The 17,814-nt window shown below is 47.2% G+C and overlaps 1 protein-coding gene across 1 annotated transcript in view; it reads left to right on the top strand.

Annotated features, from left to right (window-relative positions):
• Nucleotides 1-2,760: 2,760 nt before the first annotated feature.
• NRBP2 (nuclear receptor binding protein 2) overlaps nucleotides 2,761-17,814 on the top strand; it is a 236,567-nt gene continuing 221,513 nt past the window's right edge. The window contains exon 1 of the mRNA XM_069220969.1: nucleotides 2,761-3,041. Coding sequence (XP_069077070.1) covers nucleotides 2,925-3,041 — 117 coding nt within the window. The 5' untranslated portion in view covers nucleotides 2,761-2,924. The remainder of the gene's footprint in view (nucleotides 3,042-17,814) is intronic.

Raw genomic sequence — 17,814 nt, 5'->3', positions numbered from 1 at the left:
AGGAGAAGGACACGACTATTCGAAGGGTGATGGACCACATGACGGCTCATTGGCCCCCGGTCCGGAACTTGCACGGAGCACTCAGGAGTTTCCAACAGGTTAGCTCCGAACTCACCATCGAGGGCGGCTTTGTGAAGAGACACGAGCTGTTTGTGCCTCCGGAAGGTTTGAGAGACAAGCTAATCAGGATTGCCCATAAGGGCCATCCGTGCAGTACCGCTACCAAAAATCTCCTCAAGCAGTACTACTGGTGGCCAGGGATGTGCAGCGACGTCAGCAGCTTCATAGATCGGTGCGGACCGTGTTTAAGGGCCGACAAGCACTGGAAGACGGCGAAAGGGGAGCTGCAGCTGGTGGACATTCCTGCTGGCCCATGGAACAAGATTGCCATTGATTTCGCGGGCCCATTTACCCTGCTGCCAGATGATGGTAGACATCTCATCGTTCTCACGGATTACTTCTCCAAATGGATCCACTACAAGTTCGTCAGGGAGGTTACCACTGACCGAGTGATCAAGGCGTTGACGAAAATTTTCGCGATTGAGGGGCAGCCGAAGATCATGGTGTCTGACAATGGCACCCAGCTGGTGTCCAGGCAGATGACGGATTTTCTGTCCAGGTTAGGGATAAAGCAGGAGAAGACCCCGCTGTACAGCCCGAAGAGCAATGGGCAGGTTGAGCGGATGAATAGGTTCCTCAAAGAGGGCGTGCAACAGGCAGTCGCCTCCAACATGGATGTGAAAGCGTTTCTGGCGGACAAGGTGCACACTTTTCATAACACGCCCAATGAAGTTACGGGACACACTCTGTTCTACTTGATGAGAGGGAGAAGATGTATGAGTGAGCTTACCCCCAAATTTAATAAGTGGTATGACATGAGGGAGGAAATTGAGGTGGTACCTGATGAGAGTTTGAGAGTCAAAGAAAGAATCATGGCTAAACAGGAAAGCAACAAGCGGTATGCTGACATTGTGAACAGAGCCAAAGCTAAAGATATAGTGCAGGGGGATTGGGTATTGGTGAAGAAGCCTAACAAGGTGATGAAAGGAGAATCTGTATTTCAAACCCCTGTACGTGTGCAAGGAGTGACAAGAGGAGCAGTCTGTTTGGAAGGAGGGGGGTGGCGAAGCAAGGACGACATCGTCAGGCTCAAGGCTGGTCAAGAGGAAATCATCATGAGAGGTAGTCGTGTGTGTGAGGCCTAGAGCACGGACGATATGTATGAGTGGCAAAGTCACGAGGCCAGGGATGCAGTCACTGGTGATGATGAGTGTGGGAGTACGTCATCTATGCGGGGGGGATCGGACATGGAAGTGCAGATCGGTGTGAGAAAGCATGGCGCGGCTTGGTGGATGCCGAAGGACGGAATGGTAGCAGCCCCGAAACTGCGAAGAGCGACAGTCACAACGTAATGAGTTCAGGCCAAGATGGTACAGGCGCTGGCAGGGTGGGTTCACCCCAGTATATTACTCCGAGCAGGCCAATGAGGCATATCCGAGCTCCCAAGAGGTTCGAAGATTTTGTTATGAGATGAAGTTCCATAGGTTTCTTGTTCTGTTAAAAAGGGGAGATGTCGTACGTGAGTTAACGTACGAGACGCGGGGAACAGAATGTAGTCCTTCCTCTATGTTAGGTCGCCTCCTGACGTCATGTCCAATCCGGTATCGGGGATGGTTGTGACGTCGGGGGCGGCGAGAGGAGGACGGGGAAAGCGGAGCGCAGGGGACTCGGGCTGGCGGTGGTGCTCCCGGCGGCTCCTCGTGGGCCATATTGTTTACGGCACAAATAAAGAGAGATTAATGCAATACAACCGCTTCGCCTCCCTCATTGCTGCCACTACAAACATCTTCCTGTAACACAAATCGGCTCTTAAAACTGAAAACGCACAAATGTCCCAAATATTTAAACGAGGTGAATAACGCCTGAATCTGCACGGCATGCCAACGATATTTGCAGGGCAAAGGCCACCATCAGTTTTAGCTTTCAAAGTTGAAAGGTCTAAAATATTGTGTTAAAATGAAAACAGACTAAAGCCTTGCAGGGATGCGATTATTGCTAATGAAAACAATTTGTTTTCCAGCGCGCATTCTCTGGATTGTCACGGGTGGGTTGCGTCACCACGCATTGAGATGGAGGGAAGTGGACTCAAGGGTGCGAGGGGCGTGGCACGTTGAAATGTGCGTCGTCTGTGGAACGTGCTCTCCATTGATGTTTACACAGAGCTTCTGCTCGCGCGAGTTAGGGGGTCATTGACCTGATGCACAGCACGTATCGGGCGTAGACGGAGTGTGCAGTATTGCCCAATCAGAACTCTGAGTGGGCGGGGCTTAATGGGTGGGCGCGGCCTGGTGCAGATGAGCGGTCGGACGTCACATACACAGTCCATCTGTTGTACTGCCGAGGTAGGCGGGACTGGTAGCACTCCTTGGGCGTTTAGGGCGGATCCTCAAAAAAGGCGTAGCTTTGTGGCCAGGGCTTAAAAAATGCATCTTAATTTTGCATCTTGTCTTCGTCCCAAAAGAAAACTCATCTTGACCTTCTGGGCGTGGCTCAAACTCGTGACCGGCCTATCAGAAGCAGGGCTGCATTCTGTAGGCGTGGCTGACTCTTGAGGGCTGCCAGCCAGAGGGCGCGGCCGTGGCACGTAGGCGTGGCTGATTGCAGGAGCCCGCCTGCCAGAGGGAGGCTGCGTTCTGTGGGCGTGGCTGAATCTGTGGTCGGCCAATCAGCGCCCCAGATTTCTGCTATGGGCGTGGCCCAGTTTGGGGTCTGGCGCCAGAGGTGCTGGAGGCTGTCATTCGTCCGTGTGTCTGTCCGCCCGCAGCCTCGGAGGCCGGGGTGGGTCTGCGCTCGCTGCCGGACGATCTCTCTTCCCCGGACGGGACCCGCGGACGCGTTGTTCCCGCGCACCCGGACCCTGCATCATGTCCTCCTCGGAGAAAGACCGGGGTCTGTCCGGGGGAAAGGAGGACGAGAGCGAGGATGAGAGCGAAGTGCTGGAGGAGAGCCCCTGCGGCCGCTGGCAGAAGCGCAAGGAGCAGGTACTGCTGGGGGGCGGCAGGGACTGCTGAGGGGATAGCTGTCTACAAGGACTGCTGAGGTGAGGGGCAGGGGCTGCTGAGAGAGGGCCTGTCTGCAGGGACTGCTGAGGGGAGACTTGTCTGCAGGGATTGCTGAGAAGGCCTGTCTGCAGGGACTGCTGAGGGGAGACTTGACTGCTGAGAGAGGGCCTGTCTGCAGGGACTGCTGAGGGGAGACTTGTCTGCAGGGATTGCTGAGAAGGCCTGTCTGCAGGGACTGCTGAGGGGAGACTTGACTGCTGAGAGAAGGCCTGTCTGCAGGGACTGCTGAGGGGAGACTTGACTGCTGAGAGAAGGCCTGTCTGCAGGGACTGCTGAGGGGAGACTTGACTGCTGAGAGAAGGCCTGTCTGCAGGGACTGCTGAGGAGCGACTTGACTGCTGAGAGAAGGCCTGTCTGCAGGGACTGCTGAGAAGACCTGACTGCAGGGATTGCTGAGGGGAGACATGACTGCTGAGAGAAGGCCTGTCTGCAGGGACTGCTGGGGGGAGGGGCTGCTGAGGGGAGGCTTGTCTGCAGGGACTGCTGAGAAGACATGTCTGCAGGGACTGGTGACGGGAAACTTGTCTGCAGGGACTGCTGAGGTGAGGGGCAGGGACTGCCGAGGGAAGGCCTGCCTGCAGGGACCGCTGGGGGAGGGGCAGGGACTGCTGAGGAGAGGAGCAGGGACTGCTGAGGGACTTCTGAGGGGAGCGGAGTTTGAATGGACTGCCGGAGAGAATTGCAGGGACTGTTGAGGATAGGGGCAGAGGAAGTGGCCAAACATTGCTGAGGAGGTAACAGCCTTTTTTAGGGACTGCTGAGGTTTCAGGAACCCACAGAGATTGTTGATGCAGATACTGCTAAATAAGGCTGACCTCCCAGGGTCTGTAGATGGTAGATGCAAGGGGTAGCTCCTGCAGAGATTAGGAAAAGGGGGGCTGCAGTGGCTTGTAAAGGGTATACAGTGGCTGCTACGACCAGAGGAAAGGAGTCGCCGCAGTTACTTCTGAAAGATGAAGCTACGGCCAGAGGAGTTGCAGGAACTGCCTCAGAGAAGCTGCAGGGAGTTGGGGAGAGCTAATGGAGCTGCTGGGGAGATTTATGGTTAGCGCAGCAGGGCGGTAAGGGGAGATGCTTGGAGGCGAGACAGCAGGAACTGCTGATGCACGAGGCAAGAGAATGGCAAAAGGGAATGTTAGCGAGGAGAGGTTGCAGGGACTGCAGCTGTAGGAGCCATTGAAGGGGTAGAAGGAAGTTATGTAGAGAAGAGAAAATGCAGGAATTGCTGATGCAGGAGCCAAGAGATGGTCAGGAGTAAGGTTGCATGAACTGATGCAGGAGTCAGAAGATGGGCAGAAAGTAGAGTTTGCAGGAACTCCTCATGCAGGAGCGGTTATTGCAGGAATATCTGTAAGGAGCCAATAGGGACTCCCTCTACAGGGAGCTGGGGAGGCAGCAGGTATTTTAGGGCTATGGCTGCTGGTCAAGTAAGTCTCCGAAGGTGGGAAGTGGGTGTTGAGACTGCTCTACGGGGTTAAATGAGAATCCCAAGTGGCGCGTTCACATGAGAAACCGCAGGGAGTCTAGACCATGTGTCCCGGAATCCGATGAGGGGCGCATGGACTGCTGCGCGGATCAGGAGTAGGGCTGCAGGAAAGGAGAGGCGGCGTGAAGCTGGTATTTCCTGCCATATGCAGGAGGTGCGCATCCTGCTGGTGGTGATGGTGGAGAAGGCAAGGCCGGATGCTGTGACTTGGGGACGCTGTAGGGCCTGTCAGGAGGCAGGGGACACAGCTAGACTACACTCCGAGGCTCCTGCATGATGGCTGTGTGGAGGGTACAGACGCCTGCTGCAGTAAGCCTCTAGGAAGGCTAGCACCGCAGTGATGCCATGTGCAAACTCGGTCTGTTGTCTTTAGCGAGTGTTGAAGCAGATGGTGCCGGGACATAGGTCTGTCTGCAGGTAGATGATGGGAGGATGGGGCTTGTGTGCAGGAAGCTGAAAAGGCAGGAGTCGGAGGCTTGGTCCATGAGGGCAGCCAGGGCTGCCTGCAGGAGCCTGATGGAGATGGGCTGTGGCTGGTTATATGTACCTTGCAGGGAGCTATAAGTGGCAGGAGTTATCTGCAGGAACATGTAGGAGTCAGATGAAGTTTCCAGGGAGTTGAAGTTGGGACCTCCTGCAGAAAGCTGAGAGACATGGGATGCATGCAGGAGCTGAACAAGACAAGTCTGCTCGCAGGGATCCGATGAAGGCCGGTTTTCAATGCATGGATATGATGAAAACGGGGCCTTGTGCTTGACCGGTGAATGATGGGGACAGAAGCAAAGGCTTGAAGGTCCATTGAGATGCTTGCAGACTAGTTGGGTTGATGGACAAGGAGACACGGGTGCAATATGTTGGACTGGGAGCTTATGGTACCTGTACAATGTGTTTGTCCTAAACATGATGAGCCTGATGTATATAATGTGTTTGTCTGGGATAATATTACGTCTTTTGGCTTTGGGTAGATTTCATCCTTCCCACAATGCTTTTGCCGAGGTGACAGAGACCACTTTGCAAGGTGATTGACTACAGAATGATGGAGACCTTCATGCAGCAGTTTACCTTAGAGATGAGACAGACCTTTGTACGATGCTTTTTGTTGAGGCAATGACAGAAACCTTTACATTTTCCCAAGGGATGATGCAGACCCTTGTAGAACATGTTTGACCAGTGCAAGGTGGAGAGCTTTAAAACTGTTTTTTCTCAAGAACATTGTAGACCTTTGTACAGCATGTTCGACCAATAGATTACAGAGACCTCTGTACACCGTGTTTGCCCAGAAGATTACAGAGACCTTTGTACAGTGGATGTGGTCAGGGGATGACAGGAACCTTTACACAATGTATGTTCCCTGAAGATGATGGAGACCTTAGTACAATGCGTTTGGACAGGGATGACGGAGACGCAGTACAATGAGCTTGGAGATGATGTGGAATTTTTTACAATGTGTTGGGTTGTGTATGTTGTCCAGGGAGTGATGAGCACACTTCCACAATGTGTTCTGCCAGTGTGTGGTATTCTTATGCTGTATTGACTCTTGACACAATGTGTACACTAGTACAACATATTGGGCCGGGGTGTGATGGATACTTTAGTCCAGTATGTTTGGCTGTGGGGTGATACAGACTTTTTAACAAAATCATTGACCAGGTGTACTGTGTGTTGATTAAGAGGATGATGGAGTCCTTTGTACAGTGTATTTCACCAGAGGAAGATAAACATGTGTACAATAGACACTTGTAGGTGATGTTGGCTTGAGGAGTGATGTAGGCACTTGTACAGTATGTTGAGTTGGAAACTGGTCAAAATGTGAACAGTATGTTTGCCAAGGGACGGCTTAAAAAGTTTACTTAGCCAGGATTTATGGAAACCCGAGCATGGTGAGTCTGTCCGAAAGATGCTGGACTCATTCTAATTATGTTTTTGATTGACGGCTACTTGAGCTCCTAAGCATGTAGTTGGTGCTCAGAAATATTGCCTTTCTTTTGCAGAGTTAGTTGCAGTGATCACTTTCTGAAAATGAACAAAACCGGAAGCATTTTAATATTTGCAGGAAAACCCAAGGGAATAACTGGAATCTTATTAAGGGCCGTTTAATATGCGATGCATGAGGTTCTCAGTGTATGCTGAAGTTAAGTAGCTTTGTGAGAAACAGGATCCAGTCACGTGCCTCCAAATTGTGCAGGATCTCAGTGCAACCAGAAGAGCATGTGCTTTCAGAAGCAGACAGACAGGTTGTGTCAAGGGCACCCGTGGGGCTCTGAAGGCCCTTGAATCCCTCAGTGAATAATGCTTGGTGAGGAGGCAGTATTCACAGTATTGGGAGTACACTTGCCGATCTTCAGTGCCGGGGTAAAGTGAAATGAAACAATATTGGCAAATCCTGACCTCTTCCCCATGCTGGAAAAGGCAGGGTGAAAACAAACTTTGCCTCTATGTGTGTGGCTTTGGAAGGGATTTTAATACCAAAACCGATGAAGTTTGATTTGAAGACCAAAAAATGGGGATGAACTAAGCCATTCAAAGACGGTTGAAAGATTGTCCTTCAAGAACAAAGATGGATTGTTTTAGTTCGATCCTATAATGTAATTTTTTTTTATTGTCACCCCCCTCCCACACACACTTCCTCACCTGCAATGCTTTTCTCACACTATTTCACCTCAGAACCAAAAAAAAAACCGAAATTGCAGGAATGCTCACCCACTAAGGGAGACCAAAGATTGACTTACTATTTTCCAAAAAGATGCTCACCTCAGTGTTGCAGCAAACATCGACTTGTTTATATCTCAAAGTCGTGTATCTCTCAAAGATAACCCACTCTTCTTTTGCCATGGTTGGGTATTTTTGTTGTGAAGTAGGTGGCATGCTTTTATTTGTTTAGTGTAAATTTTCGATTAAGTGCAAATTTTATGACATGGCTTACATGGTGTTCAGCCACTCTTAATCCAGAAGGGATTAGACGAACAGTACGTTAAGAGTAGGGTTTAACAACAGTAGTTTGAAACCGCAAAAGCAACACTAAAACCTTACAGCCTCCCATGCTCCCAGAGCCCCCAACCTTTGTCAAGCGCATTAACCCAGAGAATACCATCAGTAGGGGAAATATATAGCAGAAATCTAACTACTATCCAACGACTACTTGGAATAAAAATGGTCCTTATTTCTTTGTTGAAACCTAGTAGGGAAGAAAGGGTAAGCAAAGTGAAAAAGGAGTGTGTTTTCCAGGCTTGGAGATACTGCAGGTAAAAGCAGACATAAAGTTTATCTTTTTTATGTTGCATCCACTTTATGCCACTCTAATCTACTCTGCAAAGCTACACTCTAGATCACTTTACGCTATTACACTCTATGCCACTCTACGCAGCTGCACTCTTCCCCTGCACCACTATACGCCACTTCACTCTACTCTGAAAGAATCTGCTCTGCGCTACTGCACTCACGCCACTTTACTCTGCTCTGCGCCACTCCACTCTATGCACACTGCACTCTACACCACTTACGCTATTTAAATCTGTGCAGCTGCACTCTACCCATCCCCTCTCCACTCTACGCCACTTCACTCTACCTTTAAGCAATCTATTCTAGGCCACTGCACTCGCTGACACTCTACTCTGGTCTGCGTTACTCCATTCTGTGCCACTGCACTCTGTGCCACTCTACTCTGAACCATTGCACTCTGCTCCAATGCACTCTGCACAGGATCACTCAGTGTCGCTGCACTCTGCTCTGAAATGAAACAATATTGTCAAATCACTACTCTCTACACCACTCTACTCCTCTCTACACTGCCGTCGCCGCCACTCTTCTCCACTCTGCGTCATTCTGCGCTACTGCACTCTACGCCACTCTGCTCTTACCACTGCACTCTGCTCCAATGCACTCCTCACAACTGCACTCTCTCACTGCACTCTACTCTGCATCGCTGCACTCTATGCCACTCTACATTGCAACACTGAAGGCTCTGCCACTCTACGCTAATCCACTCTACATCACTGCACTTTGACACTATACTGTACTCTGCACCACAATATGCTACTCTACTCTATGCCACTGCAGTCTGTCACTCGACTCTACTCCACTGCACTCTGTGCCATTCTAATCAGCATCACTCAACTCTGTGCCACTGCACTCTATGCCACTGTGCGCCACTCCTATGCACCACTCTAATCTACGTCACTGCATTCTACAACGCTCCATTGTACGCCATTGAATTCAATGCAACTGCACCCAATGCCACTGCACTTTGTGACTATACTCTTAATCACTGTACTCTGCACCAGCACACTCTACACAACTGCACTCTCTGTCACTGCACTCTCTGCCACTGCACTCTACTCTGCATCACTGTACTCCAGGCCACTGCTGTCTACGCCACTCTACACTGCACTCTCCACCACTGAACTCTCTGCCACTCTACTCTGCACAGTTCCACTCTACGCTACTCAACTCTATGCCACTTCACTCTACACCATGGTATTCTACTCTGCACCACTCTATGCCACTGCACTCTATGCCACTCAACTCTACCCTGCACTCTATGCCACTCTGCTTTTCACCACTCCAACTTACGCCACTGCATTCTGCGATGCTGCATTGTAAGCCACTGAATTCAATACAACTGCACTCAATGCTACTGCACTCTATGCTACTATACTCTGCAACACTCTACATCAATGCACTCTACTCCAGTCCACTGTTCTTGTTGTCATTCCAGTGTATTCCAATCTACGCAACTCCATTCTGTGCGACTCCAATGCATGACACTCTCTGCAACTTCACTCTACTCTTCACCATTCCACTGTACAACACTCCATGTGACTCTCTTCTATGCCACTCAGTTTTAGCCATGCCGAACAGCAGCCACACTGGTGAACAACATGGCTAAAATATTGGCAAAGTCAATAGTTCTTGCATAGGTGAGACCTATTGGCTTTGCCAATGCTTGTTAAACTGTGGGAATGTCAAAGTACAGAGCTCCTAGTTGCACGTAAACCTCTGGCTGCTGCCAGTGTTGAAGCATTAGGTCTTGGAAGCAATGTCTGGGTAAATCAATAAAGCTGGCATTTCCGCCATCTAGGTCTGAAAGTACCATTGATCTCACAATAAAATGACAACTATCTACTGGAAGCACTTTTTGCATAGAGGCTTACGTTGTTTCTTTCTTTATGCAGTTTTATGTAGCACAAATGTGGTGCCCAGGCATTGGAGAGCTCTATAGAGATAGATTCATGATTTACAGAGTAAAGAATATCAAACAAGGAGAAAAAGAAATATAGTAATACCGTTGCAAATAGATTACATATCTACAGGGGATTGATAAAACAAAATGTTCACATACATACAGCAAGGTGCAAATAGAAAACAAAATTGCTAGCAGTTTTTGGAGCACAAACTCAAAAATGCATGGCAAAATACCTGCAGGAATAAGCCTGAGAATAATTTATGTAAAACATGTTATTATTATTTGAGGTAGATGACTATCCACCTCAAGGAACATTCACAGCCCATGTCGGGGTGAACCCTGAAAGTCACTAAATTAGGCTGAGCTCATCCCCCTGCTAGACATGGCACAGAGCAGACAGGCTTAACTTGGGTCAATGTGTAAAGTATTTATGCAGTATTAAAGCAGTAATAACATCAATATAAAAAAACGATAAAAATTCTAAGCCGAATTAGAAAAATAGAGTAATATCAAATGAACAAAGTGACACAAAAATGACAAAAATCCATTAAGTGTAACCAGAGATATGAATAAAAACATTTTTTGAGTAGAAATGTCAGCAAAAATCACAAACCACCAATGATAGCCATAGGTCTTGAAGATTTGGACCAATGAGCAATTTGAGGTTGTTCGCGATGGATCGTGGATCAGATAAACCAACCAGGTTCATCCTGGTCAAAGATGCTACCTTTGGACCTAGTCCTTTAAGTAAAGGGGAGGCACGTAGAGATTCGCAGGGTGCCAGGCATAAACCAACAATAGAGTCTATTCAGATCCAGTTGTCACTGGTTAGCTGGCTACTTCTAGGAAAAGGCCTCTTGTAGCTTCCCTGTGGCTTGAACAGGGGGTCAGCCTTATGACCCTTGGAGTCCAAGTCTTTGTCCTGAGCATAAGAGGGAGCAGATCCAGTCTTTCAGGGCTCCTCTTGGGTCACAGGTCTAGTCCTCTTCTGATATTCAGCTGGTCCAGGATGTGTTCTGGGAAGTGGTTGCTTGGAGGTGCCACATTTATGCATGGCACTCGCTGGTGGGTTGGGATCAGTGCATAGCTTGAGAGAAGTTAGGTGGCAGGAGTCCACTGCAGTTGGCATCGCTTACAGCTCCTGCCACTGCTGCCAAGTGCCAGTGACAGCACTGCCTACCTGCTAGTTTTATCCATTTAAAAACGTATGTTAAATAGTTTAACGTTCCACTGATTAGTTCTGCAAAAAAATAGAATTTAACATGGACTGGATTAATCTATACATGTGTTTACAAAGAATCGCCAGTGGCGAACACCAGCACAAATTAAGCACATGTTGGGATGACTCCTGGGCACACCTTAACCCAGTGGCGGCTCTCCAGCCCACCAGCAGCGACAGTGGGGTGACAAGCAGAGGGGAGTGCACTGTGCACTCCCCTCACTGCGCATGTATGTTTGGCCGGCCATCTTGGGCCGGCCAAACGTACATGCGCACTAGGCTCTCAAGCCCGGCAGCCTGCACGAGCTCCCAGTCTGCCTGGGAGCACCCTGGCTGGACGGTCCCAGCCAGTTTTGACGCTGCTTTTCACAGCATCAGGATTGACCGCAGGACAGGCTGGGAGCCTGTTCCTGCAGCATCCGGACGGCGGAGAGGAGCGGAGGTAAGGTGTTTTTTTATTTTACTATCTAATTTATTTGATTTGTATGTTTTGTGTAATGGCCCCCTCCCCCCTCACGCGCCAGCCACCTCGCCCCACAAGCCGCGACTGCCTTAACCAATGGGGTAATCTTTCCAGGGGCTAACCTTCCCCCACTTGGGGAATTTTTTAAAAGGCAAATGTCCTAGGCCACACTAGACTTGGACTCTGAGGGCTGTGTATGTGTGGGGTGGAGGGTGTACCATAGTAATTCTACTGTCCTCCCACATCTAACACTAATATGCAGTTTGAGACAGCCCCTGTCCCCACAATAAGCCCGGAGACAGAAGTATGGTTGGACCAAAGCAAAGTCTTTCAGTAATCAGACATTAATTACACAAGATTTGTCTTGGCATCCTATTCTCTCCACTTCCAAGTGTGCCCCAAGTGTTATTTGTGAACACAACATACCCCACAAGCAGGATGTGATACTTAAAAGGGATGCCCCAGCCTGCATATTCCGTGGGGTTCAGAGTCCTCTCCAGTCAGCATATTCACTCATAATTACTAGATGGGAGGCGTTGGAGAGCCGGTGCCAAGAACTTCTGCCAAGGAAAAGTTACTCTTCCTTAATATTTATTAAAAATCCGACTTCACTGTGTTAGTGGATTTTTAATAGCCATCACAAATAGTTTTTTTTTTTTTTTTTTCCTAGCTGGTCCCACTCCTGAGATACACAATAAATATTTGAATCTGTACTCTGGTTTTCTATATAGACCAGACAGACCTGCACACAGTGAAAATGGCTTTTAGGTGCTAGTCAAAGTAAGGACATGTTAATATTAAGGGCATCATTAGGAGTTTGGCAGAGGGGATTACTCTGTCACAAACATGACAGATATCCTGTTCACCATATTACATGTTCCATAGGATATAATGGAACTTGTAACACGGTGGGCGAGATATCCGTCACAAGTGTGACTGGGTAATCCCCTCTGCCAAACTCGCAATGAGGCCCTAAATTTCTACAAGTCCTAGTTTTGAATACCATGCCTCCTACTTTTTGGGCTACAAGGCCTTATTGGGGTATTAATATTTAAAAGGGAAGTTTTTAATCCACCAAAAGGGTTTATTTTGGCAGGTTGAACTACAGCTTTCACGCTGCTGTAGTCAGGCTCCAGTGACAGGGCTGAAGCCATGTTTACACTGTTACTATAGTGGGTCACAATATAGGAGCTGCAGTCCAATAATGGCATTTAACTTCCAGACCCTGGGTACATTTTTACCAAATACCAGTGACTTATATCAAGGTTACATATACCACATATGAGTATGCCTATTCAATCATGCTTAAAGGGAAAGTACAGACACTTTACAACCAGTTAGCAAGGGTAAAGTGCACAGAGTGCTAAAGCCAGCAAAAATATAGGGTCCAGCATAAAGTTAAAAATCCAGGGGTACAACCTAGAAAAGGCAGATATCCTACGGTTTACATATGAACAATTCATTGCTAGAAGAAAGCTTTCTTTTGTATACCACAAAAGTACATTGTGTAATAAAATTGCTTGTTAATACCATGAGCTAGTGGGATTAGAAGAATGTTTGCAAGTGGGAATCAGGTAGCAAAGGAAACTGGAGAAGAGAGGGCGGTCTGGTGACTGGAGGAAAAAAGGAACAAGGGAAGAGAAATGAGGAAAAAAGAGACCAGTAAGAGAAATGTCAGGCCAGGTATCTTAACAGGTGATGTGAAGGTGCCTTTGGAACAAATGTAGTTTGGGCTCCTTCTTGAAACCGTCTAATGAGGGAGTGAAGCAGATACTGGAGGGAGACTGTTCTTGATTCTTGTCACACTGCCTGAAAAAGTTTGTGTCCTTGTATGATCATTCTTGGAAAGAAAAGGTTCTAGGTGCAGCATTCCACTGCTCCAAATCAGTCTCCTCTTGTCTGATGTTTTAAGTTGTGGCCAAGCTATGGTGGGAAGAAGCTTTTGGGGTTTTGTGTCTGAAACAGGAAGTTGCGTGTAGGTTTCTGGCTTCTCCGGGAACCCATTCAAATGTTAAAAGTACCAGAGAGATACGGTCACATTTTTTTGTGTACCTGATTCAAACCTCCATCAATGCATGTAAAACTGCTTTTAGAGACAAGTTAGGGATATACATCAGACAAGATCTCCAATAAGCGATTCAATCCAGAGATTCAACAAGGGTTATCAGGTCCTGTTCAGGAACTAAACATTGGATCTCCCGGAGCAGTCTTAGTTGGAAGCACGCGCTCTTGAGTTTGCATATGTAGGGCCTGATTTAGAGTTACTCAGTCACAAATGTGATGGATATCCAGTCCGGTGTATCACAATTTCCATATTATATAATGGATCGTAATGCAGCGGACGGGATATCCGTTTAGAAGGGTCAAGTTTTAGGCGCTATTTTGTTTGTTGAGGAAATAATATTTGCCCTTCTTAACCAAGGAATATCTCTTCATCCACTTGGTGATGAGAACACTGTGGGGGCTGGTGCTATTAAAAAACACCCCCCACTATAAGGTACTATTGACTGCTTCACAGCAGTTTATCTCATCTGCATCTGTTGCTGGCATGGCCTCTCGCTCGCATTGTATTTTGGTTCCTTCTGCATCTGTGCATGACATTATTGCTAGAGAATAGAGGCTTTATGCTGACTCACAAAGAAGGTGTAAATCTCTTGATGTGCGAATATTTACCGCTCTCTGGATGCCTCCCCAAAATATCTCGGGCATATTTATTTGCTGCACACATTACAGGCTACTCACAGCAAAGTGCTTCAATGCCTCTTCAGAGGTAGTAGGTGCTATATAACTACCATTACAATGTGTCTGTTGTCTTAACCATATTTTTGCAGGTTGCCTGTGCTTCAGAAATCTGCATGCATAGGACCGGGAAACCGATTATATTTTCATTAAAAACTTTCTAAATATATTTTACACTGAAAACGTGTTTCCAAAAAGTTCTCTTCCTTGATACTGACTGTGAAAAGGGGGTATTTTCACGCTCATCCCTCTAACATTAACAGTGCATATAAATGTGGCAAAGGATTGTCATTTGCTTGTGATACCAACAGCTATGAGTCTGTGGGTATTGGCATTATTTATATTGTATATTGTATTATGTGGACATCTGTGCTGTCTGCCCTTGTTTAGGTCTGGCTACTGCTTGCTTAGCCGTATGAAGATATTTTGTTAACCATCTTTTAATATTTGGAGTGGACCGATGCCCACCCAGACGAATATTTCTCTCTCACATCATGCTAGTGACTGTTAGAGAGTCACTCCCCCTCCTGTTGCATGTTTACATTGCAGTGCACATGGGAACATTTTACATCTACAAAGTACACTCATTCATCACGCTTCTTGTCACATTCAGTTCTTTGCTTCATACGCCCCCCCCATCCCATCTCATGCCAACTATAACACTCACTGGTACTTCCAAGACTATCAACACCAATGAAAGTATTGTCAGTAGAGGTCCTCCCATTCCACACCACAACCAGTATCACACCACCAATATTAAACCAATACCACCCCACCCAGAGTACCACATGACTACCAGTACCACCACCAGTAATATCACCACCGCTATTCCCTCCACCACCACTACCAATACCAGAAGTTCTACCACAACTAGTTCTCCACTTAGTTGGCTTTGCCAGTGCTTAGTTGACTTTTGTTGCTGATCCTTTCTGGTCTTCCCTTGTTGGTTTCAACATCTTTGCTTCCACTGAAGTTATTCCACATAGTTATGTTGTTTCACCAATAGAGCACGAGGCTTTATCTGACTTTGGGGGACACCAAAAATGTACCCCAAGCCATAGTGGATGTAGTCTTCTACAGAGTGCTCAGTTTGTGCCGGTAGTTGCGGGGGTGACCGTAGGAGTAATTTCTGAGGACCATACCTTATTTTTCATCATCATCAAACTTTAACTCGGAGGATAACAGAGAGAGGGAGAACGTAACAATGTGCTGTGTGGTTTGCATCTTGATGGAGGCAATACATGTCCATGCTTCACCGGTTAGGGAGTAGCCACTGGGGCTTGTGCCTTGAAGACCCATCCTTGGCTTCCGCCACACAACAACTCCATCTGCTTGGGAGGCCTGGCCTCTGGCCTCCAGTACATAATCCCATTGGCCCACTGCAGCTCCCCCTGGCATTGCAAGCTTTGGGAGAAGCATGCAAAGATGTCCCTGCACTAGTAGTACGTGGAGGCTAATTTATGGAAATACCGGCTTGCCTCAGGTTTGATTCCTTGCTCGGCCCTATCTCTCCCAAATGATGTACTTCAAAGAGAAAAATTCTGCACATATTTGCAATTGTACATGGAAACAATTTGCAGAGAAGCGCTCTGCATACATTTTTCATCTTGATTCAATTATAGTGAAATGTACATTGCAATGCTTGAAAATTATCTTGTAATGTGCAAAAATAATACACTAATAAAGTTAAATGGGGAACCTGCACTAGGACCTGAAAGGAAGGTCTTGCTGCCCTTTTCCTGCTGTGTCTCCTAACCCTTTCCGCCCCACACTGGGGCTCAGTTGTTGCTGGTTGCTTGTGGAGGGCTCCAGCAATCACTTTTGGGGTTTGTCATCATCATCATCATACATTAACACAGAGCCAGAGAGAAAAGCAGAAAAGGATGGCTAAAGAAGGGAGAGGCCACAGATAGGGATGCAGTGACAAAGGGAGAAAGCAGGGATGATGAAGATCCCGCAGGAGCGAGAAATAGAGACGGAGAAGTATGGTCCTGGAAGGAGGAGGCACGAGGTGGAATCAAGCCAGAGCACCTTGGCTTCCCTACAACTCTCTCATTTTGGTTCGTTTGCAGGAGGTGTCTAAGAAGAACTTTGAGCCTTAGTCGATTTTTAGGTCTGGCTTGGCAGCATAGCTGTCAGTGACCCTATGTCATAAAAAAAAAAGCATTCAAGAGTTTTTTAGAGGGGGCGGTGGCTCCACCCAGATGTTGGTTTACCGGAGTACAGCTTTGGATTTGTTGAAAGCTGTGTGCTTCCACAGAAAGAGTGCTTACTCTCCAACCAGGTGTGATCAGTTCTTTAGGGAGGCGTTTGAGGCTGGTTCTTTATCAAGCAGGACTATTGTATATGACAGGTCAGTCAGACACCTGCCACTTTGATGGCTGGAACTTCCTGTTTGAGGTCAGACACATACCACTATGATGTTATTTAACTTCTCCTAGGTAATCAGTGTATGTTCTCTGGTTGCCATTTGTCAAACCGTATGCTCAATATAGCGGGGCTTTGATGGCAAGTCACTGAGTAAGTTTGCGATAGTCAGTGGATGTGACTTTTTTATTGTGAAGATGATAGGTTGCAGTCAATAGGCATTTAATAGTGAATTATTTTTACTCTATTAAAATCTGCAGAGAGGTATTTTGTTAGATGGAACCTAACAATTTCCTGAAGTAGGCAAGGGCTTTTTTGCCGGTTGCCCCCCCTGAGAATCTGTGGGGATAGAAGATTTGCACTCTGATCATCCTTGTGAGGCCCTCTTGGGAGACCTAGTACTTTGCTGTGCCAGCGGTAATGTTTACCGAAGTACCTTAGTGGCAGGAGTTTGTGTGTTCATCCTCCCATGTGACAAGCCCTGGGGGTCGAAGATTTCCTTTGTAAAAACCCTTAGTAGGCCGTTTTGAGAGAATTGTATATTATTTTGCCATCTGTAATTTCGGATATATATGTAAATGTATAACTGTATGCATGATGGCTGCTAGAATACGTGCACTTCAGTATGCCTGTGTCGCTGTCAGGTCAAAGGCAGCTCTCGGTCTTTTTGGTTTATTGGCAAACATTATGTCAAATATAAATACAAAAAAGTTAGTAGTTTTGGGCTATGTGTTTATCAAATGGGGACATTTATTCATTCATTGAAACTGATGCATGATCAGTTAATCACCTGGGTGCAAAGAATTGTTTAACATTTTAAACACACCACCCTGCACTATTGAATTTTGAATCAGCCACAAGCATTCAGTGGACAGACTGAAGAAATGTAATCGAAAACTGACAACTTTTTTGAATTTACATATCACGCATACTTTACTGTAGGAGCGCCTTTGCACACTGCTTTGAACCCCTTATCTATGTTCATTTCTCTAGTGAAATGAACCCCTGTGAGACCAAATTGTTTTTTAATGAAATCCGGTGTTTTGGTTGTGTATCTGTGCACGTGCATTAATGACACAATTGTACGGATAGGATGGTTGTTCGTTTAGAGGCTCCTTTCAATACAGATACATTTTACAAACCGATCCTACAGAACTCTTAAGTACATAACGTGAGTGACCCCGGCTCTGGGGAGCACAGGGTGACCCCACTCAGATTGCGCGTGTCAGTAGTTTA

Source organism: Pleurodeles waltl, chromosome 2_2 (genome assembly GCF_031143425.1).
Source record: "Pleurodeles waltl isolate 20211129_DDA chromosome 2_2, aPleWal1.hap1.20221129, whole genome shotgun sequence".
In the NCBI taxonomy this organism is placed as follows: domain Eukaryota; kingdom Metazoa; phylum Chordata; class Amphibia; order Caudata; family Salamandridae; genus Pleurodeles; species Pleurodeles waltl.
The sequence above is the reverse complement of the archived record's forward strand: the minus strand, read 5'-3'. Positions and strand labels throughout refer to the sequence as shown.